Below are 24,515 nucleotides of genomic sequence, written 5' to 3'. Positions count from 1 at the left end.
AGTTTGGTTTGGAGACACAAATTTATCAACCTGTATTTGAAGTCACGGTCTGACGCAAGTTTCCTAGGATTTGCCCAGGAAAAGTATATCCAGGTAGTGAGGCAGAGGGCCCTGGAGGGAGCCCTAGGAAACACCATTATCTACAAGTCCCAGACAGCAAAAGGTACTCCACAAGAAACAGAAGGAACTTCCAGTGGTAGAAAAAGCAATGTGAGGAGTGGGAAGAGAGTTCCAAGTGGCAGGATGGTCAACATTCGCATTTTCCAGCAGAAGTCACATAAGAATAGACAAGAGTCCATTGGATTTGGCAATCCTGATGTCAGGGTAAAGCTAATGGGTGCAGATTACTTCCCATTAAGTTCTTTCTTGACCTTAGTATGTGGGGATGCAATTTAAAGATTCTGCATTCAAAGTTCGGATGAGTAGAGTATGTGGAAGGAGCTTGATATGGAGTCAACTTGCAAATGTTCTCTTCCATTAGATGGTAAATTCTTTGAAGCATAAGGAAGGCACATAAAGATGAGTACGACCCAGTCCTAACCCTCAGAGTTTATAAACAATATGAATAAGACAACTGTAGTACAAGATGGGGCATTACAATTTATAAAATATTATGGGGACTCAAAAGAGGAATACACCATATGCAGTCAGAAAAGGTTGCTTACTTCTCAGCTGTTAACATAGAGAACTGTACATACTAAATACACTACATTAATTGCTCTTGCTCTCAACAAATTTGGTGAATTAGTAATAAAGACAAAGTCCCATTCATTTCAAAATCCAAGCAAACTTCAAACTCATTCATGAGATATTTATTAAAATAACACATTTAGGGAAAAAAATCAATACAATGTATACATCATTACTGAAAACTGTATACCATCATACAAAAAAGGATTTTATTTTGGGAAATTGTTTTCTAATTTATGGCAAGTTTTACTTTCAGAAATAAAACCACAACAACACAATCTAATTCAATCTTAAAGGCTGGCATGCTGAGCAAGGAATGTTCTTATTCTTTGTAGGAGCTCCTTCTTTACACTGTCAGGTACCAGGGCTGAAAAACAAAAATAAAAAAAATAAGAGTAAGAAGGTTCCAATTAATACATGTCACTTTAAGATCTGACATTTTGCTCAGGGTAAACAACATAAGAATTTCATAAATAACCCTCATGGTCAATTAAAAAAGTAGGTAAAGTTATCTGACAAAGAAAAGTGTCTTCTTGCAATTCATTATTTTAAATGAACTATCCAATGCCTAAATGCACTGCATGTTGATGAAAGAAAACAGGAGAAAATTCTTTTAAACTAGGAGTAAAGAAGACCATTTTTAAATACAGAGGCTATAACAGATGGATGAATTTGATTAAAACACAGTAACAACTTATGCTTAATGAAAAATCACCATAAGCAAGGCCAAAAGATAAAAACTGAGGAAATGTTCTTACAGAAAAGGGCTGATCTTTCTACTATACAGTTGTTTCACACCAACAAGGAAAAGTTTAAAAGGCTAACAGAAACGTGAGCAAAAGAGATGAAGAAAAGGAGAGTTCTTGAACACAAAAGTGTCTGAATCTCAGAAGAGAAAGGAAATTAAAACCACATTCATATAGCATATTTTACCAATCACAGGAAAAAATACAAAGGTCAATAATATACTGTGTTGGTTGGGTACGATGGCTTATGCCTGTAATCCCAGCAGTCTGGAAGGTTGAGGCAGGAGGACTGCCTGAGTACAGGGGTTCAAGACCAGCCTGGGCAACATGACAAAACCTGTCTCCACAAAAAATAAAATTAGTGGAGCATGGTGGTGTGTGTCTGTGGTCTCGGCTACTTGGGAGGCTGAGGCAGAAGGATCACTTAAGCCTGGGAGGTCAGGGCTAGTAAGCCATGATCATGCCATTGCACACCATCCTGGGTGACAGAGCAAGATCCTATCTCACACACACACACACAAAAAAAAAGGGGGGTATATATATTTTTACATATATAAAAACATACATATATTTAAGTATATATACACATAAAATATACAAACATATAAGTATATACATAAGTAAAAAAAAAATATATATGTATACATACACACTGTGTTGGCAATACTGTGTTGGCAAGACTAAGGGAGCACTCATATTAGCTGGAGTATAAACTGGTATATGTTTTAGAAGGTAATCTGTATTTTACTGAAATAATACATTTATATACACTCCAAGCTAGTAAAAATCCAAAAAATTACAACTGTTATACGCTATACTTTTGACCCATTTGACTATTATCTATTCAAAATATTAAACCATAAATGCAAAAGCAAAAAGGGGGGGGGGCAGTTAACTACAACTTCTAATGTATTTACTTGTGTTCCAGGGAAATGGAAAACTTCAGATACAGTTCAGTATCTCCATAAAAAAAGTACACAAATCAAATAAGGCAGATATTCTTCTTTATAAACGATTAAGCCAACCCACAAATCCAGACTACATAATTAATTCAAGTCCACTGGAAATGTAATCAATATGTATACTAAAAATAATTTTACTAAAAATTACGGTGATTGAGGACAGGATCAGTTAGTTGCCTTGAAATAAGATGGGACTATAAAGGAATACCATGAGGGAGGTTTTGGTGGTGAGGGAACTATTTATTCTGTATCCTGACTGGTAGCTACATGAACCTATACATATGTATAAAGTTCACAGAACTGTGCACTATAAAAACGGCAATTTTACTGTATTAAAAAATATGTCTACTTTTAACAATACTAAGAAGACTAAGAACATAAATTAAAACATCTATTTTTACTTCTCTTTTCTTTATTTGCTCATTATCTAGCAGGGGAGCTACAAGACATTGAAACAGCCAAGGTTTAAGTATTAAAGGAGAAGCAAAGGGTAGTTTCTAACTTGTATAGCTGCTTCCTAAATAATGTTAACAGACTAAGTGTAAGTCACAGAAGAAAACAAAAAAAAAATGAATTTAGAGAAATTTAAAAATATAAATTCATAAGGGGAACAATAATTATTTTTTTTTATTTTTTTTTTTGAGACGGAGTCTCGCTCTGTCGCCCAGGCTGGAGTGCAGTGGCCGGATCTCAGCTCACTCCAAGTTCCGCCTCCCGGGTTTACGCCATTCTCCTGCCTCAGCTTCCCGAGTAGCTGGGACTACAGGCGCCTGCCACCTCGCCTGGCTAGTTTTTTGTATTTTTTTAGTAGAGACGGGGTTTCACCGTGTTAGCCAGGATAGTCTCGATCTCCTGACCTCGTGATCCGCCCGTCTCGGCATCCCAAAGTGCTGGGATTACAGGATTGAGCCACTGCACCCGGCCAATTATTTTCAGTAATTATTTTTTCCTTTCCCTGAGACATACTTGAAGAAAAAGTCATGTTTTCCAGTTGTAAACAGGCCTAAAGAGATGGCTGAAAAGAACCATGGGATTCTGTAGCTTATTCCCAGCAGAGTTCAAAAATTCATGTTCTGTAATAATAATTTTCAAACTTATTTACTTTTTACACTTAAATTCTTTTCACAATTTCTGTGTGACAAAACAACTTGGACCATCTAATTTACCTTCCAGTTACAACTCCTTTATCAAAGTAAATGAAAATAATGTAGTTATATCTAAGGTAACAACGATGTAGCTCCTGACATTTACTACACAGCATCAGTTTTAATATAATATTTCCTATCTTAACTTTGCCTTCCGTAAACAAGGCATTAAAGGGTGAACTTAAGAAGACAGACCTTCGTTAATTTTTAATAAGGAGATAGAGGAGCGATGACTCAGGGGTTGGAATAAGACTTTGAATTATTAAATATTTAAGTAGAGTCATGCCACATCTGATAAAGTTTATAAATCCTAGCTTCATGTAATATTTGATGCTACAGAATCCCGTATTTTAAAAATTATTTGTTTAAACAACTGTATCAACTTGCACTGGTGCACCATCCTAGAGTGCAAGAACACTGAAACCTAGTATCTCATTTGTTACTCCCAGACTATGCTAGGAGGCAGGTAGGCAATTTTAACTCTTTACAAGAGGCAATGTAGGTAGCGCTTTTCCTTAAAAACAGAAAGAAAATCTGAATCAGCAAGAGATTTAAAAAAATCACGTCTGCAGCATGTTTCCTTTAAAACACTCTGTATTCCTTACCTCTGCCTTTTGGAGTGATTTCAGCCACCAAGTCATCAACAGTAACGTGTTCTAGTCCTTTTTCTTTAATTACCTCTTATGCAAAAGCAAAAAACAAATCATATCATTTAAAATCATTATCTGTAAGAAAGATTTTCATAGAGGAAGGGTTAAGATCATGTTTTTAGAGTGTAGACTGGTTCTTTTAAAAAAAGGACACTGAAAATTTAGTTCAACCTTACAAACATATCAAGTACTCTTTAGATTTAAAAGATAAAAGTCTGTTCATAAGTCTGGGCTAAATAACCTGCAACTTAATATGTAATTGTGACACTTAAAATAAATTTAAACTGTAATATTCAAATCTAACATCTGTAAAATGCTGAAAACTTGTAAGTGTTATAATTAATATTTACTAGATCTCTACAAGGTGCATTACAACATTTAATATTCACAATGATCTAATGGGCTAGGCATTTTCCCACTTCACAGGTGAGGCAACTGAGGCTTAAAGATTAAATAAGTCATCCAGCCCTGAGTTGAAATCCAGCTCTATTCTTCCAGTGATGAAAATCTGTATGACCTTAAAGTCTACGCTTTTACTAATTTGTCGCATTGCCTTCTTACAGTTAACATATAAATAGTTTATTATTTTTATTTGTAGAAACTATTACAATACAATGGGGATTCTTTAAAAATATCCAATTCCATTATATCAAAAGCTGAGACAGAAGGGAGGCTCCCCTTAATGACATGTGTAATCTATCAAATGGTATCATCAATACCCAGTAATTTAATAAGCTTCCCTTCTACTTTTTTAAAAGTGCATTCTAAGAGGTTTCATAGATGAATTTTTCAAATTTTCACTGTTAAAGACAGGAGAGAGATAATTTCTACAAGTCTGCCAACCCTAAAGTGTTCCATTTGTTAAGTTAAAACACAAGAAACAATAAGTTGCTGAAAGACATGAGATTCCATATTCTGATACTAGAGAAAATCTTAAGTGCTCATGTTTCACTTGTTTTAACAGAAACAGATAAAATTTCTAAAAATTGGGAATTAGGTCTACATATGCCACCGAGAAGAGGAAACCATTACAGGATTAAATTCCGTATTTGTTTAAAATCATGCTTGAGTACTCAATATACCTTAAAATACGCAACCCCCAAACCAATCCTGATCAGAAAAAATGGGATTAGTTTATCTTCCAAATGAAACTGATTACCTTTACAGTGTGCCTTCAACTGATCCTTCCAGCCACATTCAATTAATTTAGCTCTCAGCAACTCTTTGAGGCTGTTGAAAAAGAAGTATTTTCAAACTGAACAATGTATAACATCTTAGACAGCAATGCATAAAACAAAGCTTCAGTGTTCAACTAAAAATTCCCTGCCTTCCAGTTACAAAACTTTAACTGTGGCCTAATCTTGGGTCTATTGCTAAACAGTTCTTTGATCTTATGCAAGTACTTAAATTCTGGGCCTTTCATTTCATCTGGGTCTCATTTAATGAGTAAAATTAAATGAAGTGGAGGGGCTAAAATACTTTTCAAGAAGCTCTATTCTTTGGCCACATTACATACTTTCTACTGTACTCTACCAACAGGAATATCATGAGTCTTGTACAACATCTAGAGAGTATTAACTGAACTTGGAGCAGCTGCACCTCTAAAATCTTCAAATTCCAAAATCCATTATTTAACCTCAACTTCTTAACCTTTAGCTCTCCTATTTCCCCCATTACCTTTAACTTCACAGGCTACCCCCTTCTTCGATCTCTATCAGGCCCTTCTAAACTACAAAACGACAATGGTATTTCATTGACTGTAAGACTGTTGTTCCCCCCACATTTTAATGATTCAGTAATTGGCATGCCCCTCATAATTTAATTGGCAGTGTTTTCTTTTTCTCAATGGCAAAAATGTGGCAGTGTATATGCAACTAATGGCATCACAGATGCAATAAAATATTTTCTTATTCTTTTGCCATACCCACTTTTACAAATCTTCAATCCTCAACCTAAATCATTTAACTTCTCAGCTTAAAAATGTCACATCCCAAACAAATTCTCTTTCCCTGCAAACCACTTTCACTATCCCTAGACATCCACTATGTGACATTCTCATCTTGATATTTAATTAGGTCTTTCAACCTAACAGGGCCAAAATCCAACTTTTGATTCTCTACCACTTCATCCTGCTTGTTCTTCTTCTGAGAATGGTAATTCCATTCTTCTGGTTTCTCAGACTAGGAATCTCTGTAGTATCCTTCTGCTCAGCTGCCTTGTTGACACTACACATCCTATCTATGAGCAAATCCTATTGGGTTCAATTTAAAACATACACCTAGAATTCACCTTTCTCACTATCTCTGCCATTACTACCCTAATTCAAGCCATCATCTCTTCTCTAGAATATTACTATAGCATTCTAGGTTGTCTCCCTGCTTCTTCCCTTGTACACTTAGTTCTCCTGCTGCTCAAAAACCTTCAGTGCCTTCCCAATATACTCAGAATAAAACTCTGAGACTTTATTACAGCCTACATGATCCTTCATGATCTGCCTTCTCCTCAGCTATGCCACTGACTTTATCTCCACTCTCCCTCACCCAATTTACTCAGTCTCCCTAGCATCCCTGTGCTCCTCAAAAATGAAAGGCAAGCTCCTATCTCAGGAACTTAAAAGTCCCTGCTCTCCCTCATATCCTTCTGATTTCTTTTTTCTTCTTTTTTTTGAGACAGAGTTTCACTCTTGTGGCCCAGGCTGGAGTGAAGTGGCACGATCTCAGCTCACTGCAACCTCTGCCTCCAAGTTCAAGCGATTCGTCTGCCTCAGCCTCCCGAGTAGCTGGGACTACAGCCTACCATCATGCAAGGCTAATTTTTGTATTTTTAGTAGAGATGGGATTTCACCATGTTAGCCAGGATGGTCTCAATCTCCTGACCTTGTGATCCACCAGCCTTGGCTTCCCAAAGTGCTGGGATTATAGGCGTGAGCCACCGCACCGGCCTCCTTCTGATTTCTTCTTTGTTTTTTTCTATCTAAAATATTATACCTCTTTATTTTCTGTTTTATTGTTCCTCTAGTGCTCATCACCATCTGACATACTACACATTCTTATGTCTCCTCCCATTAGAATTCAAGCTCCATGAAAACACAGAATCCATTTCTGTCCACTACTGTTACCTCCAACACCTTAACAGGACATGGCACATGATAGAAACTCAGTAACTTGAAGCTGCATGAATGAAAAAACAAATAAAAAAACAACACACAATCTGTACTCCTTAAAAGCAGTACTATCCTCTAAAGCTACCCAAGGCAGTTATAGATGCCTCTTTCCTCATTTTGAGGGTTGCTCTTTCTACACTTTATTAAAATTCTAAGATCTCCTTCCCATTTTTGGAGTTTTCCATTTTCAACCCTATATAATCTTCTACCTCATTTTTCTGTCATGTATCTTGTCGTCCAAGTTCCATACCAACAGAGTAAGATCCCTAAAGAGTAAACATGATCTAGTTATTCCCTTTCTTAAAACCTTTTAATGACTCCCATGATCCAAAAATAAAGTCAGCAACAGATGTACTTCTTATTATTGTGTGAGCTCTTACCTGACCACCGTAATGCCCAGGTCGAGTTGAAAGAGTCCCACTCTTCCTTATACATATTTGTCTTATTCACTTTATAACCCTGGCTCTGGGAGCCTTTCTTGATTCCTCAGCCCCTTCTTTGTACTTCTAAACCTGTTCATTCTGCAAATATTTACTTGGCCAATTATGAACCACACAAAAAATTAGATAATGGGTATACAATGTTTTTGGTGTTAACTTAGATTATACTGGAGGATACAACTAAGCCAAGTAGATTGTTAGAATACAGTGTTGATTAAATGCTATCATGGAACAAGGTATTTGGGACTTAAAAACATTCCTTGAAGACACAATATATAAATGAGACCTGATAGATGAGCTAGAATTAGCTCAAAAGGAAGAGAAGGAAGAGTGTTTTAGAGAGTGGAAAGAGCCCTTGCTGCTCCAAGGTTGAGAGTCTGGTAAATGAAGCTGGTTCCACAACGTTGTCTCCCTGTTAAAACCCAGGTAACATTATGTCTCCAATTGTAATTCAGGTACTTTTTCTTCTCTGTCAAATTAAGAGCCATTTCTTACTCATCTTTCTACATCAACATTTCCCTCCAAATCCTGCAATACTTAACACACCTAAATTATTTTTTCCAGATATTCGGAATAGAAACTTTTTATAATGTCAACTGTAATTCTTTCCAGTGACGTTTTATTTCTTGTTTAGATTCTTGTAACTATTAAAGATGGTAAAATGTAATTTACTAACACAATCTATTACTTACCGTTCTCTTTCTCCAGTTTCTATCAACTTTTGGTTAATCGCTGCTCTCATCTGCGCATCTTTGTTCATCTTGCTAACCTGGACATCAACATGTATTTTCAGACATAGAACATTTACAAAGCATTTTCTTCTAAATCCTCTAGGCAGGCATCCTAACATATTTGCCATTCTATCAACTGAAGGGGTGATACATTTCAAGTGTGTGAACAATATCATTACTCTTCATTAAACACTTATGTGCTTGGCACTGGGCTAATGCTGTGGGGGGTTGCTTTTTTTTAAACATCACATTTAATTCCCAGAACGTATTGTTACATATTTATATTAATAACATAATCTGTATTTTACTGATGAGGAAACTGAGGCACAGAGATAGAAAGTGGAAAGGCAGATTTTGAACTCAAGTACTTTGACCCTAGGAGCTCCAAAACTGAACATAACTGCTGAACACTTCTGCACAGACTGCATCCAAAAATTGGGAGAAGTCATATAAACTAAATATCAAAAAAGATTAAACACTATTAGTAAAAAAATAAAATTGCCAGGCCGGGAGCGGTGGCTCACGCCTGTAATCCCAGCACTTTGGGAGGCCCAGGCAGGTGGATCACGAGGTCAGGAGTTCAAGACCAGCCTGACCAAGACGGTGAAACCCCGTCTATACTAAAAACAGAAAAATTAGCCGGGCTTGGTGGCAGGCGTCTGTAATCCCAGCTACTCAGGAGGCTGAGGCAGGAGAATCGCTTGAACTCGGGAGGCAGAGGTTGCAGTGAGTCGAGATCGCGCCGCTGCACTCTAGTCTGGGTGACAGGGCAAGACTCCATCTCAAAAAAAAAAAAAAAAATAATAATAATAATAAATTAAAAAAAATAAAATGACTAGATAAGGCTCTAAGTGCTTTGCTTTACTCTTCATTAGGATGAACTCACAATTACAAGTGGTAAACGTAAGTGTGTGGATGTGTTTACACACACATTGCTGGTAGGATAAGGAGAAAACAAATCTCAAACTAATTCTTAACTTACAAAGTCCTCAATTTTCAGTAAAAAGAGACAACCCAAACCAAAATGATGTTAAAAGGAGAGGAAAGTTAGGTTTTGAAAGCATTCAAGCCACTTAAAAGTTTAAATAAAACTTCGCGTAAACTAACGTTTTCCCACCTAATCTGTCACTAACTTGAGATTACTTTTGTTGTCTTCCATCTGGCCTATTGAAAATTCAGACTGGCAATGAGTTTTCAGAGTTGATTTTTTTTTCTTTTTTGAGAGGAACAAGGAAAAGGAGAAGTTGAGTAAGAACTAGGAAATGCTTGCTTTTGTAATTGGAGGTTAACATTTTCAAAATAACTACAAGGTCTAGTCAGTACCATTCCTGGAATATTGAACTTGATCTCCCCTTGGCCCCTAAAATACGGATAGTGACCTTGGACAAGTCACTTAATTCTTAAAGGCCTCAGTTTCCTCACTAGTAAAACACGGGCGCTAGGGTATCCCTCCCAGTTCAGACATTCTTAGGGAAAATAGAACAGGGCGGAGACAGCGGGAGAGGCGGGAGGGGAGGAGCCAGAAAACAAAGCGAGGACTGGCTTCAGGCCAACTCCGGTAGCACGCCCTGTCGGAGAGCCCTACAGGCCCGCGAGCGCGGGTCGGGGACGCTAACTAAAGACAGTACATCGAAAGGAGCCTGGGCTGGGCCCGGGTCCCGGCCCTGAGGACCACAGGCATAGCTCACCACCATCACCGCGGGCGAGGGCCGTCCCTTCCCAGCGACGAAATGACCCTTGCGCTGACGACCGTTACCTACCACACTCTTCGGCTGCCCGGACTTAGACCCTCAGTAGCTCGGGCACCTAAGCACACAGAAAGCTAGAACACGCATTTCCGGGGCGGGGTCTCGCCACCCTGCCTATAATGTGAGAATTTAACCAGCGCGGGCCGCCTCCTGGTCGCTAGGGCCTCTGGGTAAGATAGTTCAGACCTTGCCGTCGCGCGGGTGGTAAGTACCAGGAGAACTACAGAGCCCAGCATGCAACAACTTCAACTTTTTCACGGACACTACATTTCCCAGAAGGCAGTTCGCACCGCAGTGTTTTCTGGGATGGGAACCACGCTGCTTCCCAGTCTCTGTGCGAGGCGTGAAGCGCGGACCTTTCAACAAGGGCTTTATTAATTCTCACGCTGCGACCCTGGAAAGCGATGGAGGTGGCGGCTAATTGCTCCCTACGAGTGAAGAGACCTCTGTTGGATCCCCGCTTCGAGGGTTACAAGCTCTCTCTTGAGCCGCTGCCTTGTTACCAGCTGGAGCTTGACGCAGGTGGGAAGCGGCGGCGCCTTTAAGTACTCAGTTCCTTTCCCCTTTCGGCTGCCTCTGGCCCGACCCTTCCCGCAATTTCTTTCTTTCTGACTGGCAAGCGAAGCCACCGTGGCCTTCCTCACGGCCGGTCCGGCTTGGGTGGACTCACGGAGGCCGCTGCTTCTGGGGAATGATGCCCATCCCAGAACCTGGTGGGAGCCGCCTTTGCGCGGTCTTTGGCAACGGGACCCTGGGCCCCCTCCGCTCAGCAGCCCAGTCTCTGAGGACTGAGAGCTGAGGGCTGAGGGCTGGCGTGCGGTTGCTGCCCGGGGCCTTGGCCGCTGTGTGTTCACAGCCTGGCTCCTGTTTCGGGGGACGCTGAGAACGTTCCTTCCTCCTGGAGCTTCCCTTGTGAACGTGTGCCTTGAGAAACCACACCTCCTTGGAGGACCCACAGCTCCTGTTTCCTCTCACCCAGAGCCGTTTCTTAGAAGGGAAACGACATTCCAGTCACAGCATTTTTAATTACTCAGTTCCTGGCACATTAAGAACTCTGTGGTAGAGAACAGCTCTAGAAGATAGTGAGGAAAAGTCGATTTACTCCCACGCTGCTACTCCTTGTTTTATCTGTAGCCTGGTAGAATATCCTTACTCTTGTTTTTACAACTTAACGGTGTTTTCGTTATGATAGAACCCAGAGATTTGCATTTTAAAATACACACCCCTGCTGATTCTGATTTATGTTTTCAGAGGTCACGCTTTGAGAAGTAGTGATCTAGAGTTAATTATAATAACAAACATTTAAGTGTAAAACAAGTTTTTGCTAATTGATTTATTAAATTCAGCAATATTTAGTGAGTGCATGTTTTGTGTTACGTGCTGATGATGTGAACATGAGCAAGACACCTTCCATAAGAGGACTATTAACTCGTTAGGAAGAAAATTGTAAACAGATAATTGTAAAACAATACGGGAACGCAGTGATAGGGATATGTACAAAATACAATGATAGTACCTGAACATCTTTCCTAAACTAGCTTGGAGATCTGGGAAGGCTTCTTGGAGGAGTTAATATCTAAGTTGAGCTTTGAAGGGTAGGTAAGAGTTGACTAGGATGAGAGAGGATAAGCTTGATTTTTCTTTTTATTTGCTTCCTTTTCCTCTTTGCCACCGTGTTTCTTCCAGTCACCCCATGTGTCAGTAGATGGTATCACCATGTTTAGTTAGCTAGTGCATTGGAAAGTGAAGCCAAAACTCAGTGTCTCAAAACAAGAAGCCGTTATTATTGCTCAGAAGTCAACGGGTCTGTCAACTGAGTGGTTCTTCTAGTCCTAGTTGGGCTCATTGATGCATCTTTGTTCAGTAATGGATCTGCTAGGAAGCTCTGCTCATTTGGCTGGATTTCCTCATATGTTTGGAGGGTGGGGGTAGGGTCTCAGACTATAGGCTGGTTTAAGATTCTTTCAGATGGTCTCTTCTTGACTCTTCTCCTTGTGATCTCTTATCCTTTAGCCGACTAGCCCAGCTTGGTTCCAAGAGACACTTGTGCTGGAGTCATTTGGGGTTTCTCTCTTTTAGCCACTGTCTACTTGGTAGCAAGTCTGGTCAATTCCACATTTTGATATCTCCAGGCCTCCACCCTAGTCCACATCAGAGTTATCTCTTACCTGAACTGTAGTAGCCTCCTGACTAGCCTTCCTGCCTTCACTTTTGGGTTTCGTCATTGCGTTCTCCATAAGACAGTATTTATTGGCCTTTTAAATTCTATCTTGATTTGTTGTCTGTTTCCTCCACTAGACTATGAGTTCCTTGAAAACAGTGATGTTTTCCTTTTGCTCACTACCCTATATCTAGTGCTTGGCACATAGTGGGTACTCAATAAATTGAGTATATGAAGAAGAGAAGAAATTGTTGAGGGCATTCCATTCATGGGAGTGTATGAGGAAAGGAAAATAATTAATAGATTGAATGCTGGATATCCTTGCACTCTTACATTGCTGGAGCAAAACGTCTGGGAAAGTGAGAGGAGATAGATCAGTGACTGCCCTGTTTGCCTTTTTATTTCCGGTCATTCAGTGTTTCCCTGACATCTTTGTATTGAGCCATTATAATATAAAACTCAGCTGCCATAGTTCTGTCAACTTTTCTGTTTACTAGGTGGAGACGTTTCTTAAAAACTATCATGTACTCACCCATCTTTTCATAAACAAAAGGATATTTTAACACCAAAAAAGCAGGAAGCAAAATCTCACAATAAACAGTTCATTGAATACTTTAACTTTAGAAAAAACTCACAAAGTTGTCCTTATTCTATACGCATTTCATCAGCGTTAATCTTAGATTCTGTGTTTGGGATGTACAACTGGAGGATATCAGGTGCCATTTGAAGATTTTTTTTTTTTTTTTTTTTTTTGAGGCTGAGTTTTGCTCTGTTGTCCAGGCGGGACTGCAGTGGTGTGATCTCGGCTCACTGCAACCTCTGCCTCCCAGGTTCAGGCGATTCTCCTGCCTCACCCTCCCGAGTAGTTGGGATTACAGGCTCCTGCCACCATGCCCAGCTAATTTTTTTGTTTGTTTTGTTTTGTTTTGTTTTTTGAGATGGAGTCTCACTCTGTCGCCCAGGCTGGAGTGCAGTGGCACAATCTCAGCTCACTTTAAACTCTGCTTTCTGGGTTCAAGCAGTCCTTTGCCTCAGCCTCTGGAGTAGCTGGGATTACAAGTGCCTGCCACCAAGCCCAGCTAATTTTTGTATTTTTAGTAGAGACGGAGTTTTACCGTCTTGGCCAAGCTGGTCTTGAACTCCTGACCTCGCAATCCACCTACCTCGGCCTCCCAAAGTGCTGGGATTACAGGCCTGAGCCACTGCTCCTGACTGATTTTTTTTTCTCTTTGAAGTTCCGGGGTACATGTGCAGGATGTGCAGGTTTGGTACAGAGGTAAGTGGTGTGCTGCACCTAATACCATCACCTAGGTATTAAGCCTAGCATGCATTAGCTATTTTTCCTAATGCTCTCCCTCCCCCTACCACATCCTCTGACAGGCCCCAGTGTATGTTGTTACCCTCCCTGTGTCCATGTGATCTGATTGTTCAGCTCTCACTTACAAGTGAGAACATGTGGTGTTTTGTTTTCTGTTCCTTCATTAGTTTGCTGAGGACAGTGGCTTCCAGCTCCATCCATGTCCCTGTGTAGGATATGATTGTTTTCCTTTTTATGGCTGCATAGTATTCCATGGTATATGTGTACCATATTTTAAGTAAAAGGGACTTTTACTTAAGATTTGGGAGTTGAGAAGCTTACCTCAGACTCTGTGGAGATTGAGTTTGGAAGATGAGAGTACTGCAGACAGCAAATAGCAGGCTTTTGCAATAGCTCACATGGTGAGTTTTCCGTTAAGAATTACTTGAGGATGATGAAAAAGAGATTATTTATTTTAAAAACTGTCATTTCTAGAGATAGTGAAGCATAATTGAGGAGCTCCTGATAATTTGATTTCTTTTATTCTAACTGAAGGAGTTCACTTTAGTTCCGCAAACCTTTGATGGGCACCTTGGCTACAACAAACACTGCATTTAAGATGTAAAGATAACATGGTCTCTGGTGTCAAGAACTTGATGCAATGAAGCTTATTCTCTTGTCTTAAATAATGTTATCAAGTTGTAGCAAAATTTCCTTTGCTACGTAAGCAGTAAATGTCACTTTCTGTTTCAAAGAACTAAACAAAAACTTATTTTTAATCAAATTGTAATTGCCTTTTGATCTGGCAATTCCCTTCCTAGGCATTTATAAGCATCCTTTTCCTAGAACCTTCATTTAGTACGTGTCTTTTTATATGTTTTTATATGTTTCCCACCTATATTTCATCTAGCTAATTCGTATTTCATTCTTTCATGTTGGCTTACATATTACTTCCTCAGGGATTCCTTTCTTGACTAGTTAGAATCTGCACTATAGAATCTGTACTATATGTTGTCATAGTAACCAGTACTTCATAGACTTTATCATACTTCATAGCATCCAGTATGTTTTCTTTGCTAAGATTATTGATTTTGTATTGAAGGGTCCTGTGCCCATCATTTTCGATGCTTTATCTCCAGGGTTGGAGCATACCTGGTTAGTAGGAGATAAATTTGTCTTACAGATTAAACAACTTTATGAAGACATAATTGACAATAAACTACAAATTTAAAGTGTACAACTTAACAAGTTGTGATATATGTATACACCCGTGAAATCATCACCACAATCAAGATACTAAATTTAGCTGTCATCCCCAAAGTTTCCTCGTACCCTTCTGTAAACATCTCTCTGCTCCTTCTGCATTCTAGATTGACAGTTTTTCTTTCAGTGCTTTAAAGTTAATAGCCTCAGTCTTCTTGCTTGTATTGTTTCTGATGAGAAATCTCACATTACCCTATCTTTGTTGCTGTATACATAACATGCCTGTTTTCTTCTGTTTTAAGATTTTTCTCTTTTACATTGGTTTTTAGCAGTTTGATAATATTGTGGCCAGCTGTGGTTTTCTTTATGATTCTTACATTTGGGGTTTGTTGGGCTATAAACTGTGAACATACAGTTTTTGTCAAGATCAATGGCAATATTTTGGCCATTATTTCTTCCAATTTTTTTCCCCCTGTTCTCTCCTTTGAAGACTCCAGTTACACATTTTTAGATCACAGAAGTTGGCCTCAGCTCATGAATGCCCGTTTCATTTTTTCTTTATACTTTTTTTCTGTTTTATTGCCAATAATTTCCATTTTCATGCCTTTAGCTTATCTTTTTTTTTTTTTTTTTTTTTTTTTTTACAATATTAATCTCTTGTTAATCCCATCTGGTATATTTTTCATTGTGGACATTGCAATATTCACATCTAGAAGTTTGACTTAAATCTTTTGCATCTTTTTTGCTTCTACTTATTTATTTTGAACATACATGGAGTACACTTGGTAGTAATTGTTTTTACATCTTGTTCTGTGAATTGTAGCTTCCATGTCAGTTTTATATTGGCTTTTATTGATTGGTAATTCTTTTCATTATGGATTTTGTTTTCTTTCCTCTTTGCATACCTGGTAATGTTTGATTGGATGCCAGACATTGTGAATTTTACCTTGTTAGATGCAGGTTATTTTTGTATTTTTATAATGTTCTTGAGATTTTTTTTTCTGGGATGTAGTTGAGTTACTTGGAAACAGATTAATTCCATTGGCTCTTGCTTTTATGATTTGTTAGTCCGGTCAGGAGCAGTGCTCAGTCTAGAGTTATTTCCCACTACCGAGGCAAGACTTTCCTGTGTACAGAAATTAAGGGTTTTCTCCATTCTGCTTATTGGGAACAGTTATGGTTCCTAGCCTTGTGTGAGTGCCCAGGATTTCTCATCAACCCTTTCAGATGGTTCTTTCTCTAGCCTGGGGTAGTCGCCTCAAACACATGCCATTAGTACTCTTGAGTACTTGAGGCAGACTCTCAGATCTCTGGGCTTCTCTCTGCATCTGTCTTTTCTCTACTACACTGTCTCATGAACTATAGCTGCCTTGATCTCCCCAGGCAGCCCAGTTTCTTCAGCTCAGGGAGGTTGAAATCAACTCTACATACAAGTACTCTGTCCTTTTTCTTTCTTCAGAGAAGTGGGAGGAAAAGCTAGTGAAGATTTACTCTACAGTTAAAGGGAGGGAAAAGCCATGTAACCATTGTATTTATGTAAGGTTGACTATACATCACTTTCCCTTCTTTGTGCTGTGGTCTGGAAACTCCTCAAGGCAGTAAACTAGGTTGGTGGTAGGGCTAACCTCCTAAGTCTCCGTTGTTGCTTGATGTCTTATGTCTTGAAAACTGTTGTTTCATTTAACTTTCTCTGGTTTATTTCATCTTATTGGATGTTTCTGGTGGAAAGATAAATCTGGTTCCTATTCTTCCATCTTGGCTGCGAACAAAAGTTGTCCAATGTATGTTTTTAAGTGAAAAAAGGATTTCTGTAGAATGATAGAGCTAGAAACGATTGAAAAGGGCTAATGAAGATAGTGACAAAATGGATGTATAGATGGCCTTTTAAAGAACTTCGAGAAGAACAGGGTAGGGGAGAGCTCTGCTTTAGTGGCCAGACAGAGAAAAGGAAGCCTTTTTTATTTGTTTATTTTGCGAGTGGGGAAGTTTCAGCATATGTAAGTGGAGGGGAAACACCAGTGGAGAGGAGATAACTTCTGGCAGGAGGAAATTGAATCATAAACACCTGTGTGGGAATTAGCCTTGGATGGGAGAAAAGGAACAGGGAAATCAATGTTTAATCTTATGTGCCATGCATTGATACCTTGCATATTTCAATTGAAGCTTGTCAATGCTCTTGTGCAATTAGTATTACTAGCCTTTATTATAGATAAGGAAATGGGCAATAAGATGAGCTAACTTAACCAAGCTGTTCATCAGTGGCAAAGCTGACCCTAAAGCTCATGCTTTTTCTAATGATCTTTGTGGTCACTCTGGCCTTTTTCTTTCTTCAGAGCAAGGGGAAGAAAAACTGGTGAAGATTTGCACTACAGTTATAGTAAAGGGAGGGAAAAGCCACGTAACCATTGTATTTGTGTAGAGTTGACTATGAAACTCCTCTCTACCTTTATGGAGGAAAAGATGGGGAAGATAGCCACATGAATGTGTTACCAGAGAAGTATTGCATAAAATAATTTTATGGGAGCAGTGCTGTTAACTCTGGTCCTCCCGTGTTCTTTAAGTCTCGCTTTGAAATTTGTGGACTTGTACTTTTACTTTTTTACACCTTCATAAACAAATAGCAAGCTCAGTAACTAGGTGAAAAGAAGACTTATTGAATTGATTCTAGAAGATAAGTGGTCCATGAAGTGACCTTTGTAAGTTAATGTTCTTTGCCTCTCTCTTCTCCCTTTTTAAAAATTATTGTACTTTGCCTATGTAAATATTAGACTGCATCATATTTAATTGGTGTCAAAGAGTTGAATATTGGCAGTATCATGTGGTTCAAGTAATAGAGTATTTTGAGAAGCCAAGAAACAGTAATGAATATCATTGTTAGCACCATTAGTGCAGGAGACAGGTCTGTTTTATTCAGGAGACAGGTCTATTTTATTCACCTGTGTGTGCCCAATGCCAACCACAATGCCTGGTACATGTAGTAGATAGTCAATAAATAATTTATGAATGAAAAACTATAGGTCTTTGAGGTCCCATGAGTCTTTGTGGTTTTCATGTGAAAAACTAGGTTTTGAGGTTCGGTAAGGATTTGGGCAAATGTTAAGGGAGACTCTCTTCTTGTGAGGCCTTAAGTTCTTTTTAGAAGACTAATCCATATTGGATTTTTCAGCAAAGCTCTTTTATTTTCAATGCAAGATATCATTAAATAATAAAATATTTACTACACTGGCTTCTCTGTAAAAAGTTCCTCTTCTTCAACCCTTGCAAAGATCTATGCAGAGATTAAAGCCTCGCTGCGCCCTACTTCTTTTTTTTGGGAGAACTCTGCAAAAGACCTCTGCCAGTAGCTAAGAACTGTCACATTCTGGAGACTGCTTTTCTACTTTCAGTTGCTCTGCGTCCAACTTTTATAAACAAGATAATTGATGTGGTCATCATCATGTGATAACTTTTCCTTTCTCATTTAGGGCCGGAGAGGTGTCCTTTTTCTGTGCCCTACAGGGCTTTTACAAAATAGCATGTCATGTGGCCTAGACTCATATCTGTGTCTTAATAACTTATATAAATTATCTTGTTGGAATGAAACAATCATGAAGTGTTGTAATAAGGCAAATGTTTAAGAAGCCTCCAGGTGGTTCAGGATTGCCTAGAGGTCTTTGCACAGATATGAAGAAAATGTATTTGTTGTATCATTGTCTAATATTACTGCTTCAGGCCCTTTTGTTACCATGCACATTTCCTGCAGTATCTAGTTTCATCCACACAGTGGTGCTAGAAAACCAAGAAATGATGATTGTTTTCCTCCTAATCAGTAGAATACATATTTCTAACTGTTTCTTGTAAATAAGTTGTGTTATATGTTTCCTCAACCTCTATCAAATCTATCATAATTAGGATTTTTACCTGTGAAATGTTTCCATCATCTCTCAACCAGATTGCAGTAGCTTTCTAGTGGATCTTCCTGGATTTATCCTGCTTTATTCCAATTTGTTTTCCGTATTATAGTTTTAAGTACTTCTTTATAAACTCAAATCTGAACTTTACTCTCCTGCTTAAAAACTGTTAATGAATTCTTTTAAATTTGTCAACAAAAATAAATACAGGCCGTTCATAATCCAGTTCTTGCCGAGTTTTCGTTTATTGCAACCTTTCCTGTACAAGTGCCCTTGTTGCTCTGCATTTCAGCCAGTGTGGCCTTCTTTGAACAGTGTGGACTTCTTTGTGTTCTTTGAACCCAAGTTTTTCTTCCTACTTTTTACAGATTTTCCTTCTGTCTGGAATAAGTAGAGTTGTGGGTGTGCATGTATATACATGTATTTTTTATCTTAAAAATATGTTAAATTGATACATAATTATGGGATTTTTTGTTATATTTTGATACATGCATACAGTGTGTAATGATCAAATCAGTATTTAGGGTGTTCATCACCTTCAGTATTTACCATTTCTTTGTGTTGGGGACATTTGAAATCTTCTAGCTATTTTGGTACTCGCTGTTTTAAAATATACAATATATTGCTGTTAACCGTAGTCACCCAACTGAGCTGTCAAACGTGAGAACTTAATCCTTTTAATTGTATGTTCGTACCCATTAAGCAACCTCCCTTCATCCCGCCACCCCTATCTTTCCCAATCTCTGGTAACTATCTTTCTACTCTCCCCGTCCATGAAATCCACTTTTTTAGCTGCATATATGATGCCTTTCTGTACCTGGTTTATTTTATTTATTTATTTATTTTTGAGATGAAGTCTTGCTGTGTCCCAGGCTGGAGTGCAGTGGCGTGATCTCGGCTCAGTGCAATCTCCGCCTCCTAGGTTCAAGCGATTCTCATGCCTCAGCCTCCCCAGTAGTTGGAATTACAGGCATGCACTGTCACACCCAGCTAATATGGTTTTCATATTTTAGTAGAGACGGGGTTTCACCATGTTGGCCAGGATGGTCTCGATCTCCTGACCTCGTGATCCACCTGCCTTGGCCTGCCAAAGTGCTGGGATTACAGACCTGAACCACGGTACTCAGCCCTGTGCCTGGTTTATTTCATTTAACTTAATGACTTCCAGTTCTATCTGTGTTGCTGCAAATGACAGGATTTCATTATTTTTTATGGCTGAATGGTATCTCAGTGTGTGTATATAGTACATTTTCTTTCTCTCTTCATCCTTTGATGACCACTTAGGTTTCCTCCATGTCTTGGCTTTTGTAAATAGTGCTGAAGTAATCATGAAAGTGCGGATATTCCTTTGATATACTATCTTTTGTTTTGATAAGTGTTCATTTGTGGGAGTGCCGATTGTGGTATAGTAGTTATAGTTTTAGTTTTTTGAGAAATCTCTTTACTGTTTTCCATAATGGCTGTACTAATTTATATTCCCACTGACAGATTATACATTCCCTTTTCTCTGTGTCCTTGCCAGCATTTGTTACTTTTTTTTGTATTTTTTTGAAAATAGCCATTCTAACTAGAGGAAGATGATATCTCATTGTGATTTTGATTTGCATTTCCTCAATAATTAGTGATGTTGAGCATTTTTGCATATACCTGTTGGCTATATATTTATATATTGTCTTGAGAAATGTGTATTAAGATCTTTGCCCTCTTTATACTGGGAATTTTTTTTTTTTTTTTTTTTTTTTTTGCTTCAACAGCAAAAAAAGTTTTTCATTGCTTATGACTGAATAGTTTGCAAATATTTTCTCCCATTCTATAGGTTGTCTCTTCGCTAGGTTGTTTGTTTCTTTTGCTGTGCGAAGGTTTTTGTTTTGTTTTATTTTTTGGTTAAGTATAATCCCATTTGTCTTTTTGTTTTTCTTGCCTATGCTTTTGAGGTCTTAACCATAAAATTTTTGCATAGACCTATATCCTGAAGCATTTCTTCTCTGTTTTCTTTTGGTATTTTTATAGTTTTTGAGTTGATTTTTGCATATGGTGAGATTTTATTTTTATTTTAATTTTATTCTTCTGCTATGGATATCCAGTTTTCACACCATTTATTGAAGAAAGTATCCGTTTCCCAGTATGTGTTTTCACATCATGTATTGAAGAAGGTATCCTTTTCCTAGTGTGTGTTCTTTGCACCTTTGTCAAAAATCAGTTGGCTATAAGTACATGGATTTATTTCTGAATTCTCTATTCTGTTCCAGTGACCTGTATGTATGTTTTTATACCAGCACTATGCTGTTTTGGTTATTATTGTTTGTAGTATATTTTGAAATCAGTTAGTATGATGCCTCCAAATTTGTTCTTTTTGCTCAGTATTACCTTGGCTATTTGGGGTCTTTTGTGGTTCCATACAAATTTTAGGATTGCTTTTTTCCTTCCTGTGAAGAATGTTATTGGTATTTTGATAGGGATTGCATTGAATGTATAGATTGCTTCGAGTAGTATGGTCATTTTAACAGTACTAATTTTTCTGATCCATGAGCATGAGATGTCTGTTTGTGTCCTTTTCAATTTCTTTCATCAATGTTTTGTAGTTTTCTTATAGAAGTCTTTCACCTTCTTGGTTAAAATACTTTTCCTTAAGTTAATTCTTTCTTATCTTTTATATCTTGGCTCAAACCTTGGAAAGCTTTCATTAATCTCCCCAAGTAGAACTCTTACATTATGTGTTCTCATGTTACCCAGTGATTATTCTTTATCACAATTTAATTATATAAAATTTATTTCATAAAAAATGTATACAATTTATATGATTATTTGACTAATGCCCATTTCCTCACGGTATCATAAGTGCTAATTGGCAAGATTCCATTCTTGGCTCATCACTGTGTCATCGATGCCTATTGAAATTTTATTTGTTTATTTTTAAATTTTTATTAGTTGCTGTATAAATGAATATAAGTCAGGCAGGACTCAAAGTGGTATTGGAAGTAGGAACCGGTGAGCATTTGGGGGAAGAAGAAAACAGTTGCAATCAGAATACAGTAAAATGAGTTTTATATTAGGGAAGAAGAAAACAGTTGTAATCAGAATACAGTAAAATGAGTTTTATATTAGGGTAGGATATTGGCCCAGCATAATCTATTTATATGTTTCCTGTTGAGGCAGAAATTAAATCCAGATCAGGAGCAGTTCTGAGCCATAAAAGTTTCCATCTTCATGAAAGGGCAGGAGGAGTGAGAGGAAGAGATCACATTTGCTAGATTTAAACTTAGGGAAGCAGCTAATGCTTAAGTGAAGAAATCCCTGTTCTCTAAGCAGGAGATCTTGTATCTAGTCCAACTGTGATACTGTTTTGCTCTGTACCCTTGGAAAAGATGTAGTATAACGTTGGAGAAGTCATTATTTGTGTTTACATTTATTTATATAACTGTTTAATGAGATTTTAAAAGTTAATTTCTTAAGGTGTATTAAAATGAATGAGATAATAATATATAAAAACATTTTTAAAGTATATAAACATTTCATAAATTGGGCTTAACATTTTCCTGGAAATGGGAGATTCTTCATTTTAGAATGTCTATTCTTTTTATTCATAATTATTAGAGGTGCCTAAAAGAGGGTCATGACATAAAATGCCCTACTTCCGGTGGCCACTGTATTGTAAGTCTTGTAAGGACATGGGACCGTATCAGTTTTACTTACTATTTATCCTGTGTACACAGTACCCAGAAATTATCTTTGAAAGAATCATATACTGAATTGTCCTGAAGGCCTTTGTGACTGGCATTCTGTGGTTTCTTTGCCTTCTAGGCATTGTACAGAAAGAAACTATCTGAGGCAAAACTCTTGATGTTTATGTTTGCTTTCCTTGTATTTCAGCTGTGGCAGAGGTAAAACTTCGAGATGATCAATATACACTGGAACACATGCATGCTTTTGGAATGTATAATTACCTGCACTGTGATTCATGGTATCAAGACAGTGTCTACTATATTGATACCCTTGGAAGAATTATGAATTTAACAGTAATGCTGGTAAGAGAAACATGTATGTAATAATAAATATATGTATGTAATATCAAGCAAATTTGATAATTAAGTTTCCCTTTTGAATCTAATATCCAGAGAAGTGAGGTGCACATACTTGTAGTATATGGAATCCTATCGATGTAATACTCCATTTCTTATTTCAATTTTAATTTTTCTCTTTGATCTTGTTATTTACACTTACCTCCACTCTCACCATTGGGCAACAACTCTCATGTATTTTATATATTATTAATACTGATGTAACTGTGTGAGGTATTGTCCCCAACTATAATGGTGAATTTGCTTTTATTTTAGTTTTTACTTTATGTTTTTTTAAACTATCTTAATTTGTACAAACATTTAGCATTGTTTCGTTTATACTGAATTGATTCTTTTAGCATTATAAAGTGTCTCTGTTTATCTCTAGGTTCTGTGAATAATTTTTGTCTTGAAATCTTCTTTGGTATTAATACAGTTATTTCTGGCTTTTTGTAAATTAGTATTTTTATCCTTTTTCTGTTTATCAGTGCTCTTGTTTTTAAAGTATGTGTCATAAAGAGCATTTGGTTGGCTCTTATTTTTTCCATATGACAATCTCTCTCTTAATTGGAGGGCTTACATTTATCCTTAATTTAATCTAGTTCCTGATATTCTTGGGTTGATATTACCATCTTGCTCTTCTCATTATGCCCTGTTTGTTCTTTGTTCCTTGGTGTCTCTGTTCCTACTTTTTTGCGGGAGGAATTAATCACAGTTTTTCTTTTTTAAAAAATGTCTTTAGAACTCGATTTAATTTCCTCCTTTGGCTTTTTATTTAAACCTGTTTGTATTATTTTTTAAGTGGTTGATACAGAGATTATAGTGTTTTCCTTGACTTACCACAGTCTGCCTCTAACTAGTATTCTTTTACTTTAGAAACAATATGAAAACCTTACAACAATGTAATTCCTTTCACTTACCCTCTCACTGTTTGAGCTAATTTTATCGTATGTTTTACACCTTCGTATGTTGGAAACTCCACAATACATTGTTAATATATTTGCTTCAAACAGCCAATAATCTGTTAATAGCTTCCTAAGTACTCTGTTCCGTCTAACCCTCCTGTGCATTGCATCTACAGAGTAGTCTATCTAATTTGCGTGTTTATTACTATTACTTGCTGAAATTCTTTTAATATTTCCTTCATGGCAAAATCCATGTTTTTAATATGTAATTTAAAAATAGGCAATGTGTTCATGTAATTTAAAAAACAAAAAAGTTTTAAAAGGTATTTAGTGGAGCCTCCTTGATCCCATCTTTTATCTATCCTGTCTCCAGTGTCCATTATATTCCCTGCAATTTCTTTACTGGTTTTGTGTGTCTTTCCAGAGGTGTTAGGTTGTTTGTTGTTGTTTTTTGCAAGTATAAACACAAAATGATATATATGCTTAAAATAAACTTTTCATCTTTGCATATACGTTTATATGCCAAGTTTTCTCCAACCTTGCTTTACAGCACTTTGTATACTGCATTCTAGCCATACTAAATTCTTGCAATTCCTGAGACATGCGCTGTATCCTATTTCTTCTGGTCCTTTTCTCATCGATTAACTATCTGGAGCATACTTTTAATTCAGTGTCAGTCTACTTTGCAATCTTTACTTAAGTCCCAGGTAACCATTTTGTCATCTA

General features: G+C 37.5%; 2 protein-coding genes across 3 annotated transcripts in view; one reads left to right on the top strand and one right to left on the bottom strand.

Annotated features, from left to right (window-relative positions):
* Positions 1 to 790: 790 nt before the first annotated feature.
* Positions 791 to 10,381, bottom strand: ENY2 (ENY2 transcription and export complex 2 subunit). Of its 2 annotated transcripts, none has more exons than XM_008001361.3 (5): positions 10,288 to 10,381; positions 8,489 to 8,565; positions 5,353 to 5,423; positions 4,149 to 4,223; positions 791 to 1,057 (listed from the first exon to the last, which is right to left on the bottom strand). In XM_008001361.3, exons 2-5 carry the CDS (start codon positions 8,554 to 8,556, stop codon positions 981 to 983), a joined length of 291 nt encoding a protein of 96 aa, XP_007999552.1. In that variant the 5' UTR covers positions 8,557 to 8,565; positions 10,288 to 10,381; the 3' UTR covers positions 791 to 980. The 2 variants fall into 2 exon arrangements, with proteins under 2 accessions (XP_007999552.1, XP_007999551.1); XM_008001360.3 differs by having other exon boundaries at positions 10,216 to 10,379.
* A 187-nt stretch (positions 10,382 to 10,568) lies between these two features.
* The window catches only part of NUDCD1 (NudC domain containing 1), an 89,848-nt gene continuing 75,901 nt past the window's right edge, over positions 10,569 to 24,515 (top strand). Inside the window, exons 1-2 of the mRNA XM_008001359.3 lie at positions 10,569 to 10,797; positions 22,697 to 22,851. Coding sequence (XP_007999550.2) covers positions 10,680 to 10,797; positions 22,697 to 22,851 — 273 coding nt within the window. The 5' untranslated portion in view covers positions 10,569 to 10,679. The remainder of the gene's footprint in view (positions 10,798 to 22,696; positions 22,852 to 24,515) is intronic.

This window comes from Chlorocebus sabaeus, chromosome 8, assembly GCF_047675955.1.
Source record: "Chlorocebus sabaeus isolate Y175 chromosome 8, mChlSab1.0.hap1, whole genome shotgun sequence".
In the NCBI taxonomy this organism is placed as follows: domain Eukaryota; kingdom Metazoa; phylum Chordata; class Mammalia; order Primates; family Cercopithecidae; genus Chlorocebus; species Chlorocebus sabaeus.
Note: the sequence above shows the minus strand (reverse complement) of the source record. Positions and strands in the feature narration are given on the sequence as shown.

Coding starts and splice junctions, on each gene's coding strand:
- ENY2 (XM_008001360.3), bottom strand. Junction 5,424..8,488: donor GAAACTGGAGAAAGAGAACG/GTAAGTAATAGA, acceptor CTTTTTCAACAG/CCTCAAAGAGTTGCTGAGAG. Junction 4,224..5,352: donor GTTGAAGGCACACTGTAAAG/GTAATCAGTTTC, acceptor CTTTTGCATAAG/AGGTAATTAAAGAAAAAGGA.